General features: G+C 44.1%; 1 protein-coding gene across 3 annotated transcripts; it reads left to right on the top strand.

Moving 5' to 3' along the window:
- The first annotated feature begins 349 nt into the window (after nt 1-349).
- Nucleotides 350-18,806, top strand: epha2b (eph receptor A2 b). 3 transcript variants are annotated; one of them, XM_081706940.1, is made up of 17 exons: nt 351-513; nt 1,035-1,102; nt 2,236-2,884; nt 10,974-11,129; nt 11,339-11,674; nt 11,818-11,942; nt 12,044-12,230; nt 12,447-12,546; nt 13,176-13,228; nt 13,332-13,457; nt 14,491-14,676; nt 14,814-14,875; nt 14,984-15,193; nt 15,374-15,523; nt 15,650-15,843; nt 16,286-16,441; nt 17,859-18,806. In XM_081706940.1, exons 1-17 carry the CDS (start codon nt 432-434, stop codon nt 17,965-17,967), a joined length of 2,949 nt encoding a protein of 982 aa, XP_081563066.1. In that variant the 5' UTR covers nt 351-431; the 3' UTR covers nt 17,968-18,806. The 3 variants fall into 3 exon arrangements, with proteins under 3 accessions (XP_081563067.1, XP_081563066.1, XP_026870349.2); XM_027014548.3 differs by having other exon boundaries at nt 352-513; nt 13,173-13,228; XM_081706941.1 differs by lacking the exon at nt 10,974-11,129 and having other exon boundaries at nt 350-513; nt 13,173-13,228.
- The last annotated feature ends 4,154 nt before the right edge of the window (nt 18,807-22,960 follow it).

The raw sequence follows: 22,960 nt of genomic DNA, 5'->3' as shown, positions 1-22,960 counted from the left end.
GGTATTCAGGCTCCCTCCAGTATACCCTCTTAATCCTGTGACTCCTTCATACAGTAGTGGATGAATTAATTAATTACATGGTAAAACTAGGAACTGTAGTTCAATGTTTTGTACAGAGAGAGGGACAAGATAGATATTCAAAATTTTGGTTAAGCAGACAAAGATAGATAGACGTCAATATTAAAAACTTCTGACCAACTGCACAATTTTGACAGCTAGAACTAGGTTACAAGCCACCTGTACAGGTATGATAACTGACAGGTTAGAGGCGGAACATGTTCTTGTGGCCACGCCTCCGTACAATACGGACGTTCACCACATTCCAGTAGGCGGGCTTTGTGTCGCGGAGCGTTTCTCAATGAGCGCAGCGGGTATAGCAACTGGTCTCAGTGCGGAGTTACTTTGAATGCTTTACTAACTGCTAAAGGAAAATGGATTATCGTCGGATAAAGCGAATTTTATTTGTCAATGTATTTATAAATTGTATATTTATTTCTCTTCAAAATAAAGAAGGTAAGTGGCATTTTATGATCTTCTGAACTCTGACAGTGCGTTCATCTGAAGTAACTTTTTTTTTTTCACATGGCTGAGACCCTGCTCAGTGCGACACGCGAAGTACGCTGATCAAAATACAGTTCTGGGAAGTTTTGCCTGCTATATTTCAACCGTGTTATTCCCCCCCAAAAAACCCCTTCCTCTTCGCTTTCTAAGGGTCAACATTCCAGTCAAGTAACCTGAATGTCAATTATACTCGATTGTAAATGATTGACACTATAAAAAAATCAACTACAGGGGATATATATATATATATATATATCGATGTGTAATTCATCATACTTTAAGAAAGAACCGAGGTTTAAATAGTGTAACACAGGACACGTGCTTTTCAAAAATTACAGTATTGTATGTTTCACTGTTTTAAAATAATTCACACGTTATCTAGTGCTTAAAATGATTCGTGCTTAGATAAAATCTGAAACGTGAACCTGATGTCGCCCTGTCTGACGGTTTTTTTTTGCTGTTGTTTAACACAGAGGTGCTGCTGGACATGGTGGAGTCCGGAGGCGAGTTAGGCTGGCTGACATGGCCTGACGAGGATGGGGTGAGTGTGTGGGACATGGCCTACTCTTCAACCACTACGCCGTGCATCGTTTTTGCGACCGAGTGAACAGTTACCGACTCATTCAGGCTTTGATTAGTTCCTCCAGTGTTGCACTTCGCTGATAAAGTAGCCGGATTAGCGTGGTGCAACGCCGTGCGGACTCCCTTGGCTCTGCGACATGTCTGCGCTGCTCCTAGAAAAGTCTGCAGCGCTGGAGGAAGGTTGCTGCTGTAGAATATTTGTGGCGTCGTGCGGTTTTAAAGCCCTATCTTCAGGATCGTATAACTGAGGGTGTAATTAACATTTAAAGTCAGGCGCATGTGGCACTTTTTTAAACATGTGAACGGAGCAGTTTTGACGCTTTAGATGCGCGTGGAAACTTTTGCAGAGTAAACATCCAAACCTGCGTGTTCGTCTGTGTGTGAGACTATATACGAGCACACATGCGCTTTAAATGGGTCTTTTAAGTTTAACCATTGCCCCGTGTGTCTCGTTTGATTTAAGTCACATTTGAATCTTAATGCGGATCACTGTCTGACCTTGAAAATGAGTGTGGGCATGCCTTGTCATGTATTCATTGACTGATTCAGAAAGTTATGCTTTCTAGAATCTATCTTGGAGCTTTTTTGACAGTGAAAAAGGCAAACAGTCAACATATATGGACCTTAAGGAACGTTAATTGCACTCCTAATGGGCTGCTGTTCGGTTAGGAGCGTATAAGGAACCATTAAAATGATGAAATGTGTTAACTGATGTAATTTAAAGCAGCATTAGCTCTGCAGTTGCGTGGTATAGACAGTTTTATAGTTGTGCTGCACACTGAGATAATGACACACCTCTCCTATAATTAATAGCACAGTGGCAACATGCACAAGAAAAGCTCACAAACGTTACTTCTGTAAAGAAATGTGCATTACATCAAGTTACATCAGTCCATTTACTGTAGTTGGTATTATGGATGTCCTGTTCTGTGCCAGGGGTTGATGGTTAATGAACCAGTATCCTCAGTAGTACTTAAAATTCCATGTTGGTGTCATTTAGTGTTATTTTTACCCTCAGCAGTTTCTTCTCCACAAATTTGGTTTTGACTCTTCTTCCCTTGTGTTCTCTTTTTTTTTTCTTCTTTTCTGCAGTGGGAGATAGGACAGCAGGCTGTGAACGGCTCCTTGCTCTATAACTACTTCATCTGCAACGTGGAGGCACGGGAGCAGGACAACTGGCTACGCACTACCTTCATACAGCGCCCACCGACCGCCACGCGGGTCTTTGTGGAGATGCGTTTTGTCGTGCGGGACTGCAACTCATTTGGTGCGGACTCGCTAACCTGTAAGGAGACATTTAACTTGCACGCCTCGGAGGCGGATGCTGACATCGGCACCAGCTTCCGCAAAGGCCAGTTCCGTAAGGTGGCCACCATCGCGCCGGATGAGGTCTCCAGCATTGGCGACATGAGGATCAACGTGGAGACCCGGGTGGTGGAGAATCTCGCCCGCAAGGGCTTCTACCTTGCCTTCCAGGACATTGGGGCCTGCGTGGCTGTCTACTCGGTCAAGGTGTACTACAAAATGTGCCCGGCCACGGTGAAGAGTTTGGCGGGGTTCCCTGAGACTGTGGCTGGGGGGGAAAACCAGGCCCTGCGGGAGGTGGCTGGCGCCTGTGTGGAAAACGCTGAGAGTGAGGAGCAACCACGTATTTACTGCACCATGGATGGAGAATGGGTAGTGCCAGTGGGTCAGTGCCAGTGCCGCCGTGGATATGAGGCTGTGGGCAGTGCATGCCAAGGTAAGACATGGGTCCTTTCTGCGTCGTGTGCCAGCTGAGAAGTCTGATTGTCATCTAAGCAATGGTTATGTTTAAGGATTTATATTGAAAAGAATACAATACATTTTTTTTGGCATATCAATTTATAATTACAATATTATGTGTGTTTTTGTCTGGCGTGAGCTTCTTTCAGTGTAGTGGAATATCCCCTTGGGTAAACTTGGATAAACTAGTACCACATCGGAAGTTCTTATCTTAAAGTACTTTTTTCTCACTGGTAAACTAAGCTAAAACTACACTTTAAAAAAAATTAACAAAAAAAAAAAAAAAAAGATTTTCTAGCTCTTGCACAATTAAGGGCTTTTGTTCTCAGACTTGATCCGGATGGCTATTGTCTAATAACAGGTGAGTCTTAATTTCATCTTACTCATTTATGCTTTTATGTATTCAGCAATACCTCAGTCTCCTTTCAGCTAGTGTGGCTTTACTTGAAAGAAAAGTATATGCTGCATTCTGAAACGTGCTTCCTCTTCACATAGATCTGATTTCATTCTTCCCAACATTCTTTCTTAGACTGACTGCGGAAGAAAAAAGGTGTACTTAAAACTTGCTTCAGAGTACATGGCTCTCTCTCCTGTAGCCATTTATACGTGCATGACTTGTGGATTTTCTTTTTTGCCTGGGTCTCTGTTCTTCATCTTGCGACACTAGTGGGAATGTTGCCATTTGACGTTCAGGTGTTCTGTGACTGAATAAATGTGCTCGGGAGTCTTAGCATGCCAGGGCCTGTTCCGAATCATTCCACTACAAATGCCTTCAATCGCAGCCACTTCAACAAAGCCTCTACTATAACACAGAGTCCTGCAGACACAGGTACACTGCCAAATGCTCTATGGTGAGCGTGAACTGTCGGCTAAAAAAAAAAAAAATCCTCAGACAATCCGAATTAATGTAGATACTGAAAATTATTATTATTCTGTATTGATTGGTTAGTACTGGTTTGTGACAATTTAAGACAGACTGAAAAGCAAGAGAACAGGTGAGAGGGAAAGAGAGAAAGCGAGAGGGAGGTTGAGGCAAACTGATAGGGAGGGGATGGTGGAAAGGTCGGAGAAAGGAATGTTAAGGTAACAGAACAATGTATCATAGTGTTCCGCTCTAGCTACTGGTCCTGCACACCCCCACCTTCTCTCGTGCATTCCTCCTAAGTTTACCAGGGAACCTCCCTGATTACTGCAGCCCTGAGGAATTCCCTAGAGCTCCAGGCCAGAGCTGAACCTCGATGATGGATATACAGTCAGTTAAGCGCAAGTGGTGGTGGGCACAGAGAAGCAGGACTGGATAAAGGGCCGCGTGAAATGGCCTTCAGTCAGGGAGGACAGCCAGATGAACTAGGAAAGAGTAGCGGTGAGCTCAAACGCACGCTCCCTTCAAGTTGATTCACTATTGACACTGACACAGTTTTCCACCATAAAACACACCCTTGCACACTCATATTCTTCCCTGGCATAGAAAACACACATACCTAAGCTGACCACACAAAGGCTTGCTGCCTGACCCACTGCTTAGATTGTGCAAGGAACATTTGCCTACGCCCTGTCGCAGGCCGGAAAGCCTTCTGATGCTGAGTTGGACAAATAACTATAGTTTTTGGAAGCCACCAAAGGATGTCGGCTGCCATATTGTAGGTGTTCAAGGGAGGAAAAAGTAGTGCAGCAAGGCATACTGGTCTGGGATCCTATAGGCTGTTATTTATTTTCCCAGTTAAAGGAGGTCTTTAACTGTAATAGATTTTTTTTTTCTTTGATTTTAACTGAAGCTAAATTGGTTGGTGACATAGTTCAAGCTGTGCTGCCTGGTTAGGGATTGGATATAATTGCCTTGGGTGTGGATATGAGCAGTAAGTACTGGTTTTGTAACCATGCTCTTGTCTCATGTCTTTGGCTTATGACTTTATTATCTTGGAATATTTCTCCTATCTAGTGGTGTGTTTTACATACTAAAAAAAAAGAGAGAAATTAACAAATCTTATGGCAACAGAAAATAAGTACTAAAAGGAGACAAAGAAAACACAAGTGTTCACACACAACCGTGCGTATTTAGCTTTTAAGAAACAAACAGTGCAGTCCCACTTTTTGGAGCTTGACACATTATTCCAAAATCATTACATCTCCTGGGCTGTTAACCATAACATTCGCCAATATTTAACATCTTAAAATGGAGCGAAGCCGAGAGCTAGCTAAAAATAAATGGCATACCAGTATATAGAGCAGTAACACAGTGGCAAAGTACCAATAGTTCAAATCCATGCACTCCATTCAGATGGCTTGAAAATAGGCCTGTACATGTTGCCTGATTATTTCTGAGCTCCACGCATTATGCAGGGAATGCTGAGATGGAATGCTTTATCTATGGTTTTGCAATGACTAATAAAATTATATGACAGGATGTAAGCAGTTCCTCTTGGGAATATGTGCAAGGAGCTAATAGTTTGTAAAATTTGCATGACCTGAAAGTCTAGAGTACTGCAACTGCCTTGGCCTGCCTTTCGCTGCTCTTTTTTTTTCTGTAGTTCTTAGCTCTAGAGTTTCCAAAATTAGCAAGATGTAAGACATCATGCATTGTTATTGTTGTTGGCGGGTTCACTGATTCTCATTGGCTGAGTATGGGTAAAGGAAATGACATGTATCAAGAGTTGTGCTTTCACATGGACCTTTTTATGCTAATTAGGCCTGCCCTAGAAATGTCAAGTAGTGTGTTGTTAATAAATTAAAAAAAAAAAAAAAAACCTTCCTCATCCACCATATGTGTCTCATGGACAAATAAGATGCTTATAAGAGCACACCAAGTTTACATGAGATTCCTGTAATATACGACTCCATAAATTGAAGCAGGAGTGTACATTTGGATTTTAAGATGTGTGGCCGCGATCGTAAACTTTACTTTAAAATCTCCCCTGAGGAATATTAAATACTTGTTGCTTGTGCATAGGCAACTGACTGGATTCTCTGGCTGGGGTGACTTGGCCACCTGACATCTTCACGGTCTGCTTGTCCTGAAGGCATGTGGTGCAGGACCTGTGACTGTACAGGAGTCTCACTGCAGCCTACATGCTGGGCTGTTACACAGAGTTCACGCTATCTCGCAGGTTGGCGGAGGTGAGCGGTGAGAGGAGTGCAAGAACAACGGGGAGATGATTTATGGTTGGCTTCTCAAATCTGAGGAGTTTGAGTTTAAGTTCTCAGTGTAACACGTCAGTATAATAATAGAAGCTTGGAAATGGTGTGCTGGCAAGAGATTTGGAAATATGTTGAGCTCGTTGGTGATCTGCAATTCTTCAGGTTTGTTTTCCTGGTTCACCTATAATTACTCCCACCTTCCCCTCAGGGTAATGCTCCTCTGCAGCAGCTTGAGTGACTCCATCCTCTTAGCTGCCCAAAATTTGTTAATACGTTAATAGATTTGTTGATTAAATTTTAGTTATGTTTTTAATGTCAGTATTTTGAAGATCTTATGAAACGGCTGCCACTTATAGATTTCACTTTAGTTTGAGGCAATGTTGACTTTTTCATTGCAGAGATAATGAGGGGATCTTTTATTAAAAGGAGTTCTTTAATCACATGCCAACTTGATGACACATTTTCATATTAAACAACATGGAAAAGATTGCAATGGTAATTTTTTTTATAGTGATGGCTATCAGCTCATTGTGTTATTCAGGATGAATGAAAAAAAACCATCCCTATCATGACATGAGTCACAAGAAGGAGGGAAGTGTCAGGATTTTCCCAGCCTACCAAAGGGGTGAATAACTGTATAAAATTTGGCAGTGTTGACTCATCAGCAATTTTTGCTTTCTTCAAAAGGTCTTTGCGTACTTGTGTACATGAAAGCACTACTTTGCGTGTGTGTGTGTGTGTGTGTGTGTGTGTGTGTGTGTGTGTGTGTGTGTGTGTGTGTGTGTGTGTGTGTGTGCACGTGCGCGTTTGTGTGCATTATTTAAGTTGGTGCTATCCTAAGAAGTTTAGAGTATGTTTTACAAGGTCTGTCCTTTTGAATCATATTTTCTGCATGTACATTATGAATATGGATAAAGCGAGAGATTGTGGGTGTGTACGTGTGTGGTGAGTGTATCGTGCTGTTGGGGTGTGAGGTCAGCACTTTCCTGCCCCCACGTCAGCACTAGGTCCCCCCCAACAGGACGAGCTACAGCGGAAACCGGAGGCCTGCTAATCCTCTCTGACCCACCAGCTCGTCGGCTCAGGGATTTCTATTGTTGAACTCTCCCTTGCTTCATTCGCTCCTTTTATTTTCCAACTATTAGGGAATTTTGTTTATTGGTTTGACTGGCCTTTTTAAACTGGTACCACACTTTTTCGTTTTGAGTTGCCACTTGAATCAGTGGAGATCAAGACGTGAGCCAAATTGGTGTAAATGTCTTTTCTGATGAGCCAAGCTGCAGTAAAGCTTTATTTCCAATGAAGCTCTGACAGGCTCATCTAAACCACTTGTGGCTTCAGTTGTGAATCTGTCATCTCTAGTTAGTGTGCAGCTCTTCTCTTAATTAGAAAACCCTCCATTCTTACTGTCTGTGCCTCTGGATCTCCTTTTGCTCTCTCCTGAGTTCGCTGCCTCTTGTCTCTCTTTCCGTCCTCTCCTTGAGAAGGAGTGAAAATTGCCAAAAGAAAGGAATTAGAGCATTTATTGTGTCTGTTAACGACCAGATGAAAGGCTGAGAGGAATTGTAAAGCTTAGATGTAATTCCCTTACAGCTGGTCCATTGGGCTAATAATCCTTTGGACTAATGCTCTCACCATACCGAGTGCCCCTCAGCTTCATATTACAACCCCCTACCCAAAAGGTCTGGCTTTGTCCTTGCTGACCACATAACCGCTTCAACAGCCCATGCTGACCAGGGTCAGTTGATGTGGATTATGATTGTGAGCTTCCAAGATCATTTTAGATCTGTTCAACAACAGCAACTCCTATGCGGACCATGTAGCAAAAATCGATCCTATCTGAGAACTGGAGGGGAACAAAAAGGCAGAGCTCACGAAGAACCAAAATCTGGACGTTTTGCTTAACTTTTGGTCCCTTTGTTTTACCGAGGGAAGGCTGCTGAAGGTTTGTGATTATGATCTTTGCTGATTGTCTGAATCTTCATTCTTCCTTCTCTCTCGTGCGTGTTTTGTTTCTTGTTTTTCTACTCCTTTTTTTTTTTTTTCTCCACTGGCCATGAAACAGAATTTCGCCTCCTCCCCCCACATGATACGAGCCTCTGGCCACTCTCTTCACTCCCTCTGCTGTACTGTTTGTTTTACTTGGCCATCAGCTCCCAGTGGAGCGGGACACTTTAACTCGCCGCTGCCTGGGGCCACATGTAAGCCCTTCTGAGCCCAGGACCAAGTGACTGGGGCTTTTGTTTTCCATTCTTTTTCTTATGCGAAACACTCCCGTGTAACTCCTGTCCTGGAGGGATTCCTGTTGTCCAGCCAGCATGTATACACTCATTCATTCAACGGTCCTGCCCATCCATCCATCCGTGCATCCATCCATTAACGTCACCCGCTCGTCCATCTTCGGCCTGACTGCTCCACTCGGCCCACGCGGCTCCCAGACCCCAGTGGGCCCAGAGATCCTGCTTCGCTCACAATAAACAAACAGTCACTCAGAGCCTCTTAAAGCCTAATCCCCTGATGCCAAACAAGGGAGATTGGGGCCCTGTGAGAGGGCAGAAACGTATCACCCTTCAACCAGGAATCCTTCATTACACAAATGTAATCACCGTTCCTCAAATGTCATACATCCTTACTTTCCTCTGACCTCTCCTTGCATTTTTTTTTGTTTGTTTTTTTGCTAACATATCCAGTTCTCTTTTCCTCTCCCCAGAATCAGGGTAACGTTCTCCATCTCACCCCAGTACATGCTTTGATTGGCTGCCGTAGGAAGGAAGCAAAGCGTCAGCCTTGCACTTCCTGCTTCCTGTTGTGTCCAGCGCACAAAGACAAAACCCGTCTCGCACTGCCGCATTCCTCCTGGATTTTGGAAAGTGAAAAAGTTCACACAAAATGCCATGCTGTGGGTTGGAGCTTGAATGATGCCATTGATTTGTGGTTTTGGACGTGAACTGAACGTGAACCATTCCTGAGACTGCTCCTTTTGGGGCGAACACCTAAAAAATTCTTCCCTTTGTGCACCCCAGTGCATTTTTAGATAATAGGCTTATAGACTCCACTGTATCGCCTTCATGCACTGCACTGACACAAATGCAGGCCGTTCTTTGTTCCATGTCGTTAAGAAGCCAGCCTGTGCATTCATGTGGCATGTGGCATCTCCACTATTCGCAACAAGTGTTTTTCCTCCAGCTGAATGGAGCGGTGCTCTGTGCCTGTTGTCTGGGCTGAAAGGGCCCGTGAATCCCCACGCTGGACCTTCGCATGTGCCTGGGAACGAGTGACGGGACCTAGGAATTCGGGGGATTATGGGGCGTTGGCGGGGGGGTGGTGCAGTCAGAGGCCATGAGATTCAGGGCTCGCAGCAGCAGCTGTTCGGCCCCCGTATTGGTGAACAGGGCAGTTCTTTCTCCTCCCCGTCTCCTCCCCTTTTCTCTGCAACCCCAGCAGGAGGTGTTATCCCTCTCTCTGTCTTCATGCGTCTCCTCTGCCTACCCTTCTGTCCCCCGCCTCAGCACAGGGGCGACCTTAACGAGTCGCAGTAAGTCTCAGAAACAGCTGGCACAGAAGCAAGATGGGGAACTGACTTGAAAGGAGGAGTGAGAAACGCCTTGGCTGGCTTTTTGGTTGACGCACTGAATTCTTTTCATGCTGAGGGCTTTCTTTTGAAATTGGAGAGTGTCCTCATATATTTGAGGTAATATATGCTTTTGCTACACCCCTCCTATTTGAGCAAGTGGCCCAGTCCACTTCTTGGTTTCAGTTGATACAAAGCACTAAAGAATGAAGAGAAACTGTACTTAGTAATTAATATTGTTGGCAAAATAGCTATTTAAACAAAACCACTGGGAAATGGAAATGTGGATTTGGTGTGGGCTTCTTTTGTTACAGTAAATGTATTTTGAATGGATCCAAATGAAATGAAACCAAAAAGGTGCAACTTTTTCATTCTGGCAAGTGTCCTTAAATTGCCTTTAAATTAAAACCACCACCAACTCTGCAAATATTTGATCTTAACTTCTACTGTACCTCTGGTTTCTTTTAACACCGCACACACTTACTATCTTTCTCTGTCTCTCTCGCTCTCTCTCTCTCTCTCTCTCTCTCTCTCTCTCGCGCACAGACACACCCACACCCACACAAACCCGCACAGAATTTGACCATGCATTCCCATTATTGCGCAGCGACAACGATGCTGCTATCTACTGTGCTGTCTGCCAGCTTGTCTTCTGGTTAGCGCACATTTCCAAGAAAGCGAGAGTCAGAACTGTCAGTGTACTTTGGCACTACAGTGGGAGAAACAGTGGGGAGGCATTGGACAGAGAAAAGACACAAGCTGCATGCAGTGGAACGTTCATCGATTCAGAAGTGAACTTTCTCTTCCTGTTTGTAGTTTTGTTCAGCTGTATGGCTAAAGTCATGTTTCCAAACCCTACCCTCTGTTGTTTCTGTCATTCACATCATACTATATTTGTAATGGCATTTAAGATCCACCTCCATACACTTCCTGCATGAATAAATGAATTTTAGAACATCCGTGCGGAAGGTTCAAAAGCTTTTTGCTCGCACCTGTTTTGACTGCTGACAGATGTAGTGTTGAGCATGTCCGTTGGGTTTATTTGGTTTGTTCTGTTGTCTTTCCTGTGAAGCATTGATGACAAAGTCTGGAATGTGGGGTGACTGGTCCTGTATGTTGAGGAGAGGAGGGAAGGTTCAGCATTGTGCTTTACTTGGTCTTCCACTCCCCTTCAAAAAGAAAGTCTTTGCTGGGAGAGGAGCACCTGCTGGGGGTTGGGGGAAGGACACACTTCAAAAGAGGCTGACTTGGTGAAGTCGTATGTCACTGAGTTCTTAACGGACACTCCCAACGCAGTATCATTACTGGAAGCTTTCATCTGTTCTTCATCCAAGTGTTGCATGTGCTGGTCTGTTAACAGAGTGCAAGCCAGGCTTCTTCAAAGCCATTGTGTCCAGTGAGGCCTGTGAGCCATGCCCAAAGAATACACAACCCTCTGGCCCTGGTGCCCTGAGCTGTCCTTGCCAAGAGGGCTTCTTCCGAGCCTTGGAGGACCCACTGACAGCGGCCTGCTCTGGTGAGACACTGCAGCAGTCTGACCTAGTGTCCTTGTAACTGTCCAAATCCCTGACCTTTGCTGATAATGAGAGATGATTTGTGAGATGTTCTGTTTTTTTCTTAACCTCTGCACATCTTTTAACTTCTTTGTTACTTCAGGTTTAAACATCTCATGAGCATTCTGCACGGACCCTTAATGGTCATTGTGCATCTGACTGTGCTATGCAGGTTTGCCCTCACCTCCACGAAACCTGATGGCAACCACAGCCCAGATCGCCGTGGGCAAGCTGCAGCTGTCCTGGAGCCCCCCGTTAGACACGGGGGGCCGCACGGACATCACTTACAGCGTGGTGTGTGAGCGCTGCGATGGGAGCGCGTGTCAGCCCTGCGGGGAGAAGGTGCGCTACGAGCCCAGCAGCACCGACCTGAAGGGGGCCTCTGTCGCCGTCAGTGAGCTGGAGCCGCATCTGAACTACACCTTCACCGTGGAGGCCCGGAGCGGTGTTTCCTGCCTCAGTTCCCACAGAGCCACCAGTACCATCAATACAGCCTTGCACTACACAGGTCTGCAGCACAGTGAGCAAAGCAAGCCTCCCGCCTTCCGTCTTGTCTCTGGCTTGCATCCCCTTCTTTCCACTGAGTGGAGATTTGTTGTCTTGGTTACTTTTGTATTCTGCTTCAACCCCCCCTCTGTCTTTCCATCCCAGACCCTCCGAAGGTGACCGGAATGCACCTGGTGGACAATAGCCCCACGAGCCTGTCGCTGTCCTGGTCTGTGTCACGCCGCGCCAAGCCCATCGCCACACGCTATGAGCTCATGTATCGCAAGAAGGTCAGAAGCACCACTTTCTCAGGCACTAAGGCCGACCAACAGTGAGCCTGACTGAAAAGCACCGGAACGGGGCGTCACATTGCTTTCTCCCGTCTCTGCAGGAAAAAGATGAGGAGAGGCGCAGCGAGAAGGTTACCACATACACCGTGCTGGTGCTGGAGAAGAACTCTGTGCACATCAGTGATCTGACTCCCTCTACGGTTTATCTGTTTAAAGTCCAGGCTCTGGGGCCTGAAGGCCACCCAGGCAGCCACAGTGTGGAGCAGGAGTTTTCAACGCTACCAGAAGGTAAAGGCGAGCCTGAAGCAGCTGAATATTAATGTTTTTCCTTTTACTGTTCACGCTGCTTGAAGTCATGTGGGATGGATGTTGGGTTTTTTTGTTTGTTTGTTTGTTTTTTGTGTGCATGCGTGTTCAGATGATGCATTGCTTGTTTGGTTGTGCTGTAGGTTGACTGTTTCATTCAGAGCCCGCGTGCGTGTTTGTGTGTCTCCCGCCATCCAGTTCCTTCGAGTCCAGGGAATACGGCCGTGATTCTCGGAGCTGTTCTGGGAGGAGCTGCTATGCTCTTCATCGTGGCGGTGGTCCTGCTCCTTCGCAAACGGTCAGAAACGGCCGCTCCCCTCGCTCTCTTCACTCCCCTCGCTCTCTTCACTCCCCTCGCTCTCTTCACTCCCCTCGCTTTGGGGGTCTCTTTCACTCGCCTCTTCTAGGAACCCCCCCCCCCCCCTTGCCCTCGCTCCCAACCCTTCCCTCTCATTTTCCTTGTGAATGATCCAAAATGTCCAAACCCATTCAGTATCCCTCTTTCTCAGAGCCCTCACTCGCTCTTTATCTACTGGGAGGGATGGTGCTGAATACACCTTGTCACTGCTCAATAAGTGTGCTTTAACGAGAGGCGTGTTTGAAACTAAATGAATCGGGGCCGTGCATTGTGCCTGATAAGTGGTGCTTGGTTGTCTTCAACGTAGCGGCTGTAGCGGCTCTCTGAAGGTGACCCAAGCCCTTGTACGTTGTCTGCGATAACCCAGACCCCTGTCAGCACTTGGCAAACACAGACAGCTTTTTATCAAAGTGCTCCTCGACTGAATGGAGCCGGAGCTGGTCCCGACGTTGACCGTTCTTTAAGCTCCAAGTCTGAAAAGAAATGTCTCGGTTTGCTAAAAAAAAAAACTCAACAGAAAAAAAAAAAAAAAAACCACTCATTCAGGCATTTTTTTTCTTCTACAGCAGAAGAAACACTCACACACGGCAAGGTCCAGAGGATGCCTACTTCTCCAGCCCAGGTAATTATAAGAGACATGCTTCCTTTTTTTCTGTTAATTCATCTCTCTCGTTCTTTCTTTCTTTCTGTGCCACTTTTCACTAATCTTGGTAAATCCTCTCCAGAGCAACTGAAGCCTCTGAAGACTTATGTTGATCCTCATACATACGAAGACCCCAACATGGCCGTGCTCAAATTTGCTAGCGAAATCCATCCAAGTCACATCACCAAGCAGAAAGTGATAGGAGCAGGTTGGTGTATTCTGAGTCACGTTACCAAGCAGAATGTTTACATCTATATACATTTACATTTATCCAGAGCAACTTACAAAAGTGCTTTAGTTGTCTAATCAGAAAAGTATTCTTAGAGTTAGAGTTCAAAATACCCTTTACAGACAGGGTAAAGTATTTGATAGCGTAAGGGGAGCAGGTTGGTACATACCGAGTCACATCACCACTCAGAAAGTGATAGGAGCATATTAGTACATTCCCAGCATTGTCACAAATGTAAGGTGCCGCTCTCGGTTCACATCGATCATTATTTATTTGAAGATATGTGAGAACTGCAGCACACACTGCCTGAAGTGACAGTCGAAACAAGGCTCGCAACAGAATCTGATGCTCACTCTGCATGTTGGGACATATTCTTAGAGTGGCACGTTCATCTCACTAGAGAGCATTTGATTGCTTACTAAAGACAATCCAAGTACATTAGTATTGTTTTTTTACCTCATCCCATTTTTGTACTGAAGGATGTTTAAAAATCAGGAGGTAATAAGAAGAAGAAGAAGAAGAAGAAGAATGAATACACTCTATTTGAGTAATTCTTGTAACAGAATTCATGAATACAACAGTTAATGCGTTGGATAAGCCTCAGTGGGCAACATTCTCTAACCCTGAGATGAGAAGATTAGGGTTGTGTGATCACCTTTCCCCTATGAACTCCCCCACAGGCCTTCCCACGGCCCTCTTTTACGTTTCCCTCTGTGGGCGACAGCTGAATCCCATGCCCCCACATCCCACACAGTCGCCCCTCCCCCCGCAACCACTCGCTGACCGCTCTAGAGTTTCAGTGTAGGTCGCGTCTCCAGGTGCTCTCACCCACGTGCCTTGTTTACCATTTCCTCTCTGTGCTATCCGAGAAGGTTTCAAAGATCCCCCACCGAATGTCACTTAATAGCCCCTATATGAAACGGTCTGAGATCAGGGTAGCTGGCTGTGGTTTTTATCTGACTTTATCCCGTATGTTGCTTTACATGGGGGCGGCCGTGTTTCCACGCTGTAGGTGAGTTTGGAGAGGTTTTCCGTGGCATTCTGAAGATCCCTGGCCGGAAGGAGGCAGCGGTGGCTATTAAGACGCTGAAACCGGGCTACACGGAAAAGCAGAGGCAGGACTTCCTCAGTGAAGCCAGCATCATGGGCCAGTTCTCCCACCCTAACATTATTCATTTGGAGGGTGTGGTGACCAAATGTACATATCAGCTTTTTATTTTGTTGTCATTTTCTTTCCATTCATTTCCACTGTTTTACTGTTCTGTTTAGTAACTTTAAACTTTTAAGAAAAATTAATACTTGTCTGTGTTTTGTTTTGTTTTTTGTTTTGTTTAGTTAAGCATGCCATGATTATTACTGAGTACATGGAGAATGGAGCACTGGACAGATATCTGAAAGTAAGTCTGCTTCACAGTAAAATAAATAATAAGAAAAACTTTTTTAAAAATTACATGGGATGAGTTTTCTTTACCTTGTAAAACGTTTCTACGTTGTTTCCCTACTAGGACCATGATGGGGAAATGTCCTCATTCCAATTAGTGGGCATGCTCCGTGGCATTGCAGCTGGCATGAAGTATCTCTCCGATATGAGCTACGTTCACCGGGACCTGGCTGCCCGCAACATCCTGGTCAACTCCAATCTGGAGTGCAAAGTGTCTGACTTTGGCCTGTCCCGAGTTCTGGAGGATGAACCTGAAGGCACTTACACCACTAGTGTACGTTCACCTAGCAATTTGATGCAATATTTTTGGTAGAATGTTTGCACAAGCCGTTCTCAACTCCAGCTGTCTTTATTTTCACATTAACTAGACATTATTATTATTTCTTGACTGTTTTTTTCCAAACTGAAACGATTGGTCAGACACTTTGTTTTTGTGGGTTTTATTTCCCCACAGGGAGGCAAGATTCCCATCCGCTGGACGGCTCCAGAAGCCATCGCGTATCGGAAGTTCACCTCAGCCAGCGACGTGTGGAGCTTTGGTATAGTCATGTGGGAGGTGATGGCCTTTGGAGAGAGGCCCTACTGGGATATGAGCAACCATGAGGTATACCCTGAGCCATGCCTGGCCAGCTCGGAACAGTAACGCAGTGTCCGTGCTATTTTCTGCACATGGTCTTCATTTGAGCAAAGCTCCTCCGATCTGATTGTCCCCCTTGTGTCTCCCCCACAGGTAATGAAGGCCATCAACGAAGCGTTCCGGCTGCCTGCCCCCATGGACTGTCCGTCTGCCGTCTACCAGCTCATGCTGCAGTGCTGGCAGCAGGACCGTTCCAAACGGCCCCGCTTCCAGGACATTGTCAGCCTGCTGGACAAACTCCTCAAAAGTCCCGACTCCCTCAAGACCATTGCAGACTTTGATCCTCGGTACGGGTTTGCCACATGTGTGACGGTTTTAGAAGCATGGGAAGAGTAGAGCGCATGACATTGCGTGGCAAGTAAGGATGTGGTGGGAGTTGAGACGTGCACGCTGTCTTACAAAGGCGGCACCAAGTGTTTTATAGGGAGCCAAACTTTACAGCAAGATGAAACTGAACCTTGGGAAAGTAAGATGTGCATGCATCAGCTTTGAGAGATTGTTGCTTGCGATTGTCATGCTGCATGCCATGCGCATATTCGTGCAAGGAAGTCGAGAAGTGGCGGGTTCATATGCTTTATCAGATCTTACGACCAAACCAACAGGTTTTCTGCTTTGGAATACATCTCACCCACTCGGTGATTGCAACAAAAGGATGTAAAAAAAACGAACCAAGCCCAAAGTACCAACCCTGTGTGGTCTGCTGACTTCATTGTGTCATGTCCCTCCCAGAGTTTCCATCCGGCTCCCCAGTACCAGTGGCTCGGACGGCTCTCCCTTCAGGACCGTGACCGAGTGGCTGGAGTCCATCAAAATGAGTCAGTACAGCGACAACTTCAGCATGGCAGGAATCGTCAGCATGGAGCAGGTGCTACAGATGAAGAGCGAGTGAGTAACGCCGGATACTCCCACAGGGAATGTGGCAAACCTTAGTGACCAGGCACTTATCGCACACCATTTGTGGATATGAGTAATGGGCCAAAGTCCATTTCGGTGCAGACGTCTTGTCGGTTTTCACCTTAGCTGCATGTGACCAAATTACCGCACCTAAGTCTCGTGGTATCTGTTAACCCTTAGGTTTCCAAATGAAGCTGCTACAGCCATATGAACTACAAGTGTGAGGGGAAAGTGTAACTCGGTGCAGCAGAATTATTGTGGTATTCAAAATATATCCTGATACTAATCGTTGTTATACAAAACACATATTTGAAAAATCCATGTTCTGATCAAGCCCTGATTTAGATAAACACAAATGTATACACTGGTTACAGCATTAAACTTGCATAGCCACAGAGCATTTATGCATTCCTGTATTTGGCCAACATGAAACCACCTTGTGTAATTACTGTTTGATAGCCTTTCAAGACATTTGCATTCACTTCAGGATAGACCATTTATGTGAGTGTATTTAGACTGTAACAATAGTCCGTGTGTCTGGAAAGGACAAGCCTGAATGGAAAGGAGGGGCTGAATGGAAAAGACGGTGGCAAGGGAGGAATTTTTTTTTTTTTTAAACTTATTTTATTTTTATTTTTATTTTTTATGGCCTGGATGTGGTCGTTTATGGGCTGATGCCCCCCCCCCCCCCCATTCCATCCGACTCTTTCTCCATCTCTCCTGATGTCTCCATCATCCCACTCTTTGCCCACAGCACCAGTCAGTGAATACTGTAGGCAGGAACCTCGGTTTTCCCCTGTTGTGGGTTCCAAACGAGGTGTGTGGGTGTGTGGTTTGGGGTGTGTGCGTGTGTGGGTTTGTGTGTTGGAAGGGTTTAAGGAAGGAAAATGGCTAGGAGGTGTGGAGGTGTTTCTGGAGAGATATAGATGTGTTAGACCTCACAGATAATTGCTGAGGAGTGCCATTTATGGAGAGCGGAGGAGACTACTGTAGTGACGCAGTGAGGAGTTTTGGCACCACATGCTCCGTTCCCGTGAATGTTTTTAGCCTGGAAGCTGGATGAACTTCGTGCGGAGCCTTTCATGTGTTTGTGAGGGTTTTTTGTGTTTTTGTTGTATTTTATGGTTGAGTGTTCCATCTGTTGTCATCTGGTAGCAGTCCTAAAAAGCCAGAAACTATTTACGAATCTTCCACTGGCTGGGGTTGCCAGCCGCCCTCAGTCAGGGCAAGGGCCATAAGTCTTTAAAAGGCATCAAGCCGGTTTATTAAAAATGCCACTGACACTTGGCCACATCATTTTTCAAGTGTTACTTGAGTGCTGGGCCTCTTTTTCATAGTTTAAATAGTATAAATGTGATGCCACATTTTTAGCATTTTTCTCTGACTCTTCCTTTTACCTTTCTCACAGGGATATCCGTAACATCGGTGTCCGCCTACCAGGGCACCTAAAGAGAATTGCCTACAGCATCTTGGGACTTAAGGACCAGACAAGTACTCTGAGCGTATTTGCTGTGTGAAGCATTCCCAGAATCTCTGGAGCTCGCTAAGGGACCAGAAACTCTCTCTGGCTGCTAACAACAGGACTCTAAGATGCCTTGCACTTGGGTCGCAGGGACGGCCCTTGTGCTGGGCGCCACCCTCCGGCTGATCAAGATGGACACTCGCAACAAGTGAGACTTGTAGCAGATTTGATATACACATCAAAAATGGAAGGGAGAGATGAGTAAAGGGAAAGCCTAAACAAAATGCTAATGATGTACCAAATATTGTATATTAGAAATATATTTTTACATAATTTGTTTTAGAAAAAAAGGACAGTTACATTTCTTAGGGTTTTTTTTGTTTGCTTAGTTTCATGCGCGTGCCTTCTTGGCCAGACAGTTATCAAACTTCATTAGCAGCGATTCTGCTCTGATATACGGCATTGCCATGTCTGAATGGCCCTTTACTTGACTGATTTTCCCTTTGACTTGTCTTGTGCTTTGACACCACTTCTTTGCTTTCCATTTTGGGGAAAAGAGCACATGGCCCATCTGCACAAACCACTTCACCTGCTGACTGATCTGATCCTTACTGGGTGTGGAGTCATGGCAGGGGGTGGATTTGATGGCTGTGGTACACGGGCTCTATGAATGTGTCCTGAACAACAGGGCATAAAGGTGGCAATGGCCTGGGGCCCTGTGGTGGCTTGGGGTGGCCAAGCCTATGCCTGTTATGAACAAATCTTAACATTACCTTTAAGCTCTTAATGCTGCGAGCTTTGAAGTCCTTTTTAAAAAAAACAAACAAACAAACAAACAACAACAAAAAAAAACTTCTTCAGTCTGAAAAAGATGACATTATGCTTACTTGAAACTCACTCTTGAAATTTTTTTTACAGCAAAATTGAGGACCGGGGACACCACAGCAAAAATAGCACTTAAATAAGAAATCTCAGAGGTTGAATCAACTTGCGCTAAATGCCGGGGCCTTTCTCTATCCAAAGTTTCGTCCTTTGTCATTATGGAGCATTATGGTGATGTGATGTTCACTTCCTTGCCAGAATGACAAAATGAAAATTGGTAAAGGACCAAAAATCTTTGTTATAATTTGATGTGCATAACTGGTGTCATGTCAGGTTGAATCAAATGAAAAAAAAAAATATGACTAACATGTGTAATGCCAACAAATTACATCATAATGTGTGGGCCAAATGACAATCCTAATAAACAATAGGAAACTACTACAAGTATAATTACAAGCAGTTGTATTTGCCAAGATATCTAGATGAAAGACCACGTATAACTGATTTTATACTATCACTTTCCTGTTTATTTGCATGATGATGATGGTAGAATTTCTCTAGATTGCTTTAATAGGCTTAAATTTGTGCTTCACGAAGCAAGATGTTATGGAATGAAAGGCTGTACTATGCATTGACCTCTCCTTCCATATTCTCAAAAGACTTTGAAAAAGTAATTTCTAATTGAAGAAAATACCACTTCTGCTTTACTCTTTTCAATCACATGATTGTAATAGAGAATATATGGTCTTACAGTGCCTTCATAAGGATTTCTCTAAATTCTTAATATTTCAAGATGATGAATGCAAACTACTTGGCTGACTGGTAATATTTAGTTTTAGCTGATCTAATGTTCTAGCTGTATGAACCTGAAGCACAGTATCTAGATTGGTAATAGTATATTAATGCGTGGTTGTGGTGTGGGGGGATACCCACCCTGACAGAAAAGAAATGATCACAGTTTTTGATATCCTTATCCTTTTTTCATTCTCCATGTTTGATATTTCTTTTCCATATGATTTGAAAAAAGAACAATATGCAGTTAAATACAAACTAGCATTCCACATATTCTGTTAGATTCTCAGTTAGATTTTCCCAATGGTTTTGTACCTTATTTAACAGTCTTATTTATTTTTGTTTTATTTATTTGTTAAATATTGAGCTGGGATTTGTGTTATTGAATAAAATCTTCATAAACTTTCATAATTGAATGTTTTATTCTGATTTCATATGCTGAAACCTCCCTGGTAGCATGATAAAGAACGGAACCCAAAGGAACCAATACAATCCAAATTCTCATATTTGTGCAAATAATTTCTTATAAAGTACTTGAGAATGCATATAAAAGCTGTGTACATAAATTTAATCTGAGCTCTTACTTAAATTCCGTCTCAATTGACATCCATCTCATAGTCCAGCATATGATCCTCTAGAGCGATTCAGATGTCCTCCGTGTTACCTCTCCTCTGCCTGACCCCGTTCCACCTGAGCTTGGAGGGGACCTCGTGCCTGACCCCCACTCTAGTGCACTTATCAGCTGCCGCTGAATGATGTAAGTAACAATGTCACTAATGTGTTCTTCAGATAAGATGGAAATGTCAGAAAAGGAATGTAAATATTTAGATACAAGAATAGGCAGGCTGAGAAAGCTGGCAAACAAAAGACTAACATGAAGAAAGTCAAACAGGTAGGCAGAGGCCGGGAACAATGTGCCTGCCAGTCCTTGCTCTGCCCATTCTATCCGTGTCTGTCTGTGGCCCTGTGGTGGCTTTTCCTCCTGCCTGTCTCAGGGCCTTAGGGTGAGACCCGAAACCAGGCTTGCCTCGAGATTTTCCGTCATCTGTTTTTCCGTGCCGGGTGTCTCATGTGGTTAGGTGTGTTTCACTCTGCCTACGGTTAGCAGGGTAAAAAAAATAGTTCGAAAGGCAGCCAGAAGCCCCGTTTTCGTGTATTAACCGAGGAAGGCATTTTGCACAATGCATTTGTAAGTACACGTAAACAGAACTGTATGTGTCTGCATGCAGTTTTAATGTCTGGCTTGTGTGCTGCGGACTTCTCCCTGTGACTCCCCCGTTTTAAACTGCCAGCCACAATAGCATGTGTGGGGACTTTGTTGAAGGCCTGGCTTGAGTGCCCCGATCACTGTACACATGGTTGTGCTTTTGCTGAGAACGGGTCTGCGTGGGGCCTGCGGCTCTCATTTTCCAGGTTTCCTCTTTCTTTTTAGTGGCTTCCATAATTGCCCTGCTCTTTAAAGAACCTCTCACCCCCACCCCCACATGTTTAATAGTGAACACGCTACTGTTCATGTATGATTTTTGGCCATGCCTGAGTTTGCCCTTGTATGTAGTTTATATGCTGTCCTCTTTATCGTGTATGCATTCAAAGCCAAAAGCACTGTGGAATTTACATCCCGGCTAATTTTAGAAATGGGTTTCTGACCAAAAAACACATCCTCCAATTTGGGGCTATATTGGTCTTCCTCCTTCAGCTTTTCTCTCTCCATTTCTCACTCTCTCTTCTCACATTTCTTTCTTTCCCAGCCTATGTTCCTTGGTCTCATTGCCATAGTAGCTCCCTCAGTCATTCCTGTTCATAGTCATTCTCTCTGAGTTAATGAATTTCTCTATCTGGAAGTCTTTTAGTACTACAGTTAGTAATAGGATGGAATCGCAGAAATCTAATGAGTGACTTTGTTTCATTGATACAGACACACTTTCATTTTCCTCTGATTATTTTAACATAAAACCAGGAAAAATGATGCATTACTGAAAGGAGCAAGTAAAAAAAAAACTAAAAATGCAAAAAATTTGCAAAAAACTAAAATCCTCTCAGACAAAATGATACTGACTAAACTTTATTAATCAAACAATAGTAATTATAGATGTATTATTTTTGTGATATATCTAAAAATATCATCATTGTGAATTAAATGATAAGAATGATGATATTTATGTATGTGGCTGCTTAGTAAAATAGAACAGGCATTAATGTAACAGGCAATTGCAGAATATAAGTGTATGTCACTGTTGAGTGATCTGTTTCTGTAGACACCTTGTGAAATGTTATTACACTTCCATATTGCCATTGGCCCATTGTGAAATTGCTGTTGATCTCTTAGCAAGGCATATCTGTTTGTTTTTTCATAATGTATGTTGGCTGGGTTTGATTAACTTAACATGCTGCACTGTAACTTGGATTCCAATGTAATGAAAATATGCTTGAGTTCATTCATATTTCTCCATGACACTATTACGCCAAGGCAGAGGGACCTGCAAGCCATTTTTATTATTTTTTTAGTTTTTAGCTATAACTTTTAAAACAATAAAAAAAATAACTTTTTTTTTTTCTGCTGTATTTTTTCTTTTCCCATTTCCCTCTGCTTTTGGTTTTCTTGTGCCTGAGAGTCTCTGACTGCCTTTTCCAACTTTTATCAATTCTCTAACAGTGTTCTGAAGTCTCCTTCTCCCTCCTTTCCTGCTGTCGACATGTGTTCCTGGGGCCATTAATCGTTCCTGCCTTTGCAACGTGAACCCCAGCAGATAATTACAGTAATTAAACCAATTAGGCAGCATATGGAAAAAGGGTCTGTGTGCCCCAGAGGCTATCGAGGTCTGGTATTCATCCCATGCATGAGCTGCAGCTGAGGTGGTCCCATCTCTGGTACTGTTTTAAGATAGGGCCAGGGAAATTGCTCCAACCCAATTTTGGATTAATGCAATTTCCTCTTAGTTGAGCCTTGGATAAGTTTGTGCACTGCAGGCCTGAAATACCAGCCCGGGCTGCGCCAAGCGCTGATAGCATGAGCTGTCCATGTCATCAGATGGTTCTGGCTGACCCAAAGGCATTCATCCTGCTGAACAAACAAACCAAAAATAAGAAGAAACAACATGAACGAGGAGTGTGAAAACACACGGGGACATGAACCACTGGTGAGACACTTTGCTATGATCCATTATCTCATCTTTCAAAGGACACTTAAAATAGTCCAGTGGCAGTAATGCTTTCCAAAAATATATAGAAATCCATTAGTATGTTTGTGCCTCTTTCTTTGTTCACCCATTAAAGATGCTCTGTGTGTTATTTTGCATCCTCAAACTGAAATCTTGATGAAAGTTTTGCTCTTACATCTGAGTCACATCTGGCCCTGCAGCTCACAATGTTCCATTTGAAGCTGAAATTCTGATAGTGTTGCTACACATCTTGTTCTGATGCCAACAAAGTAGTAG

This window comes from Electrophorus electricus, chromosome 24 (genome assembly GCF_041902795.1).
Source record: "Electrophorus electricus isolate QZ-2024a chromosome 24, ASM4190279v1, whole genome shotgun sequence".
Classification (NCBI taxonomy): domain Eukaryota; kingdom Metazoa; phylum Chordata; class Actinopteri; order Gymnotiformes; family Gymnotidae; genus Electrophorus; species Electrophorus electricus.
Note: the sequence above shows the minus strand (reverse complement) of the source record. Positions and strands in the feature narration are given on the sequence as shown.

What these genes read in the sequence shown, in the direction of transcription:
- epha2b (XM_027014548.3), top strand. Translation starts at nt 432, where the DNA reads ATGGATTATCGTCGGATAAAGCGAATTTTATTTGTCAATGTATTTATA. An exon ending in TTCTCTTCAAAATAAAGAAG is followed by an intron (nt 514 to 1,034) that starts GTAAGTGGCATT and finishes TGTTTAACACAG; the next exon opens with AGGTGCTGCTGGACATGGTG. An exon ending in GCAGAAAGTGATAGGAGCAG is followed by an intron (nt 13,458 to 14,490) that starts GTTGGTGTATTC and finishes TCCACGCTGTAG; the next exon opens with GTGAGTTTGGAGAGGTTTTC.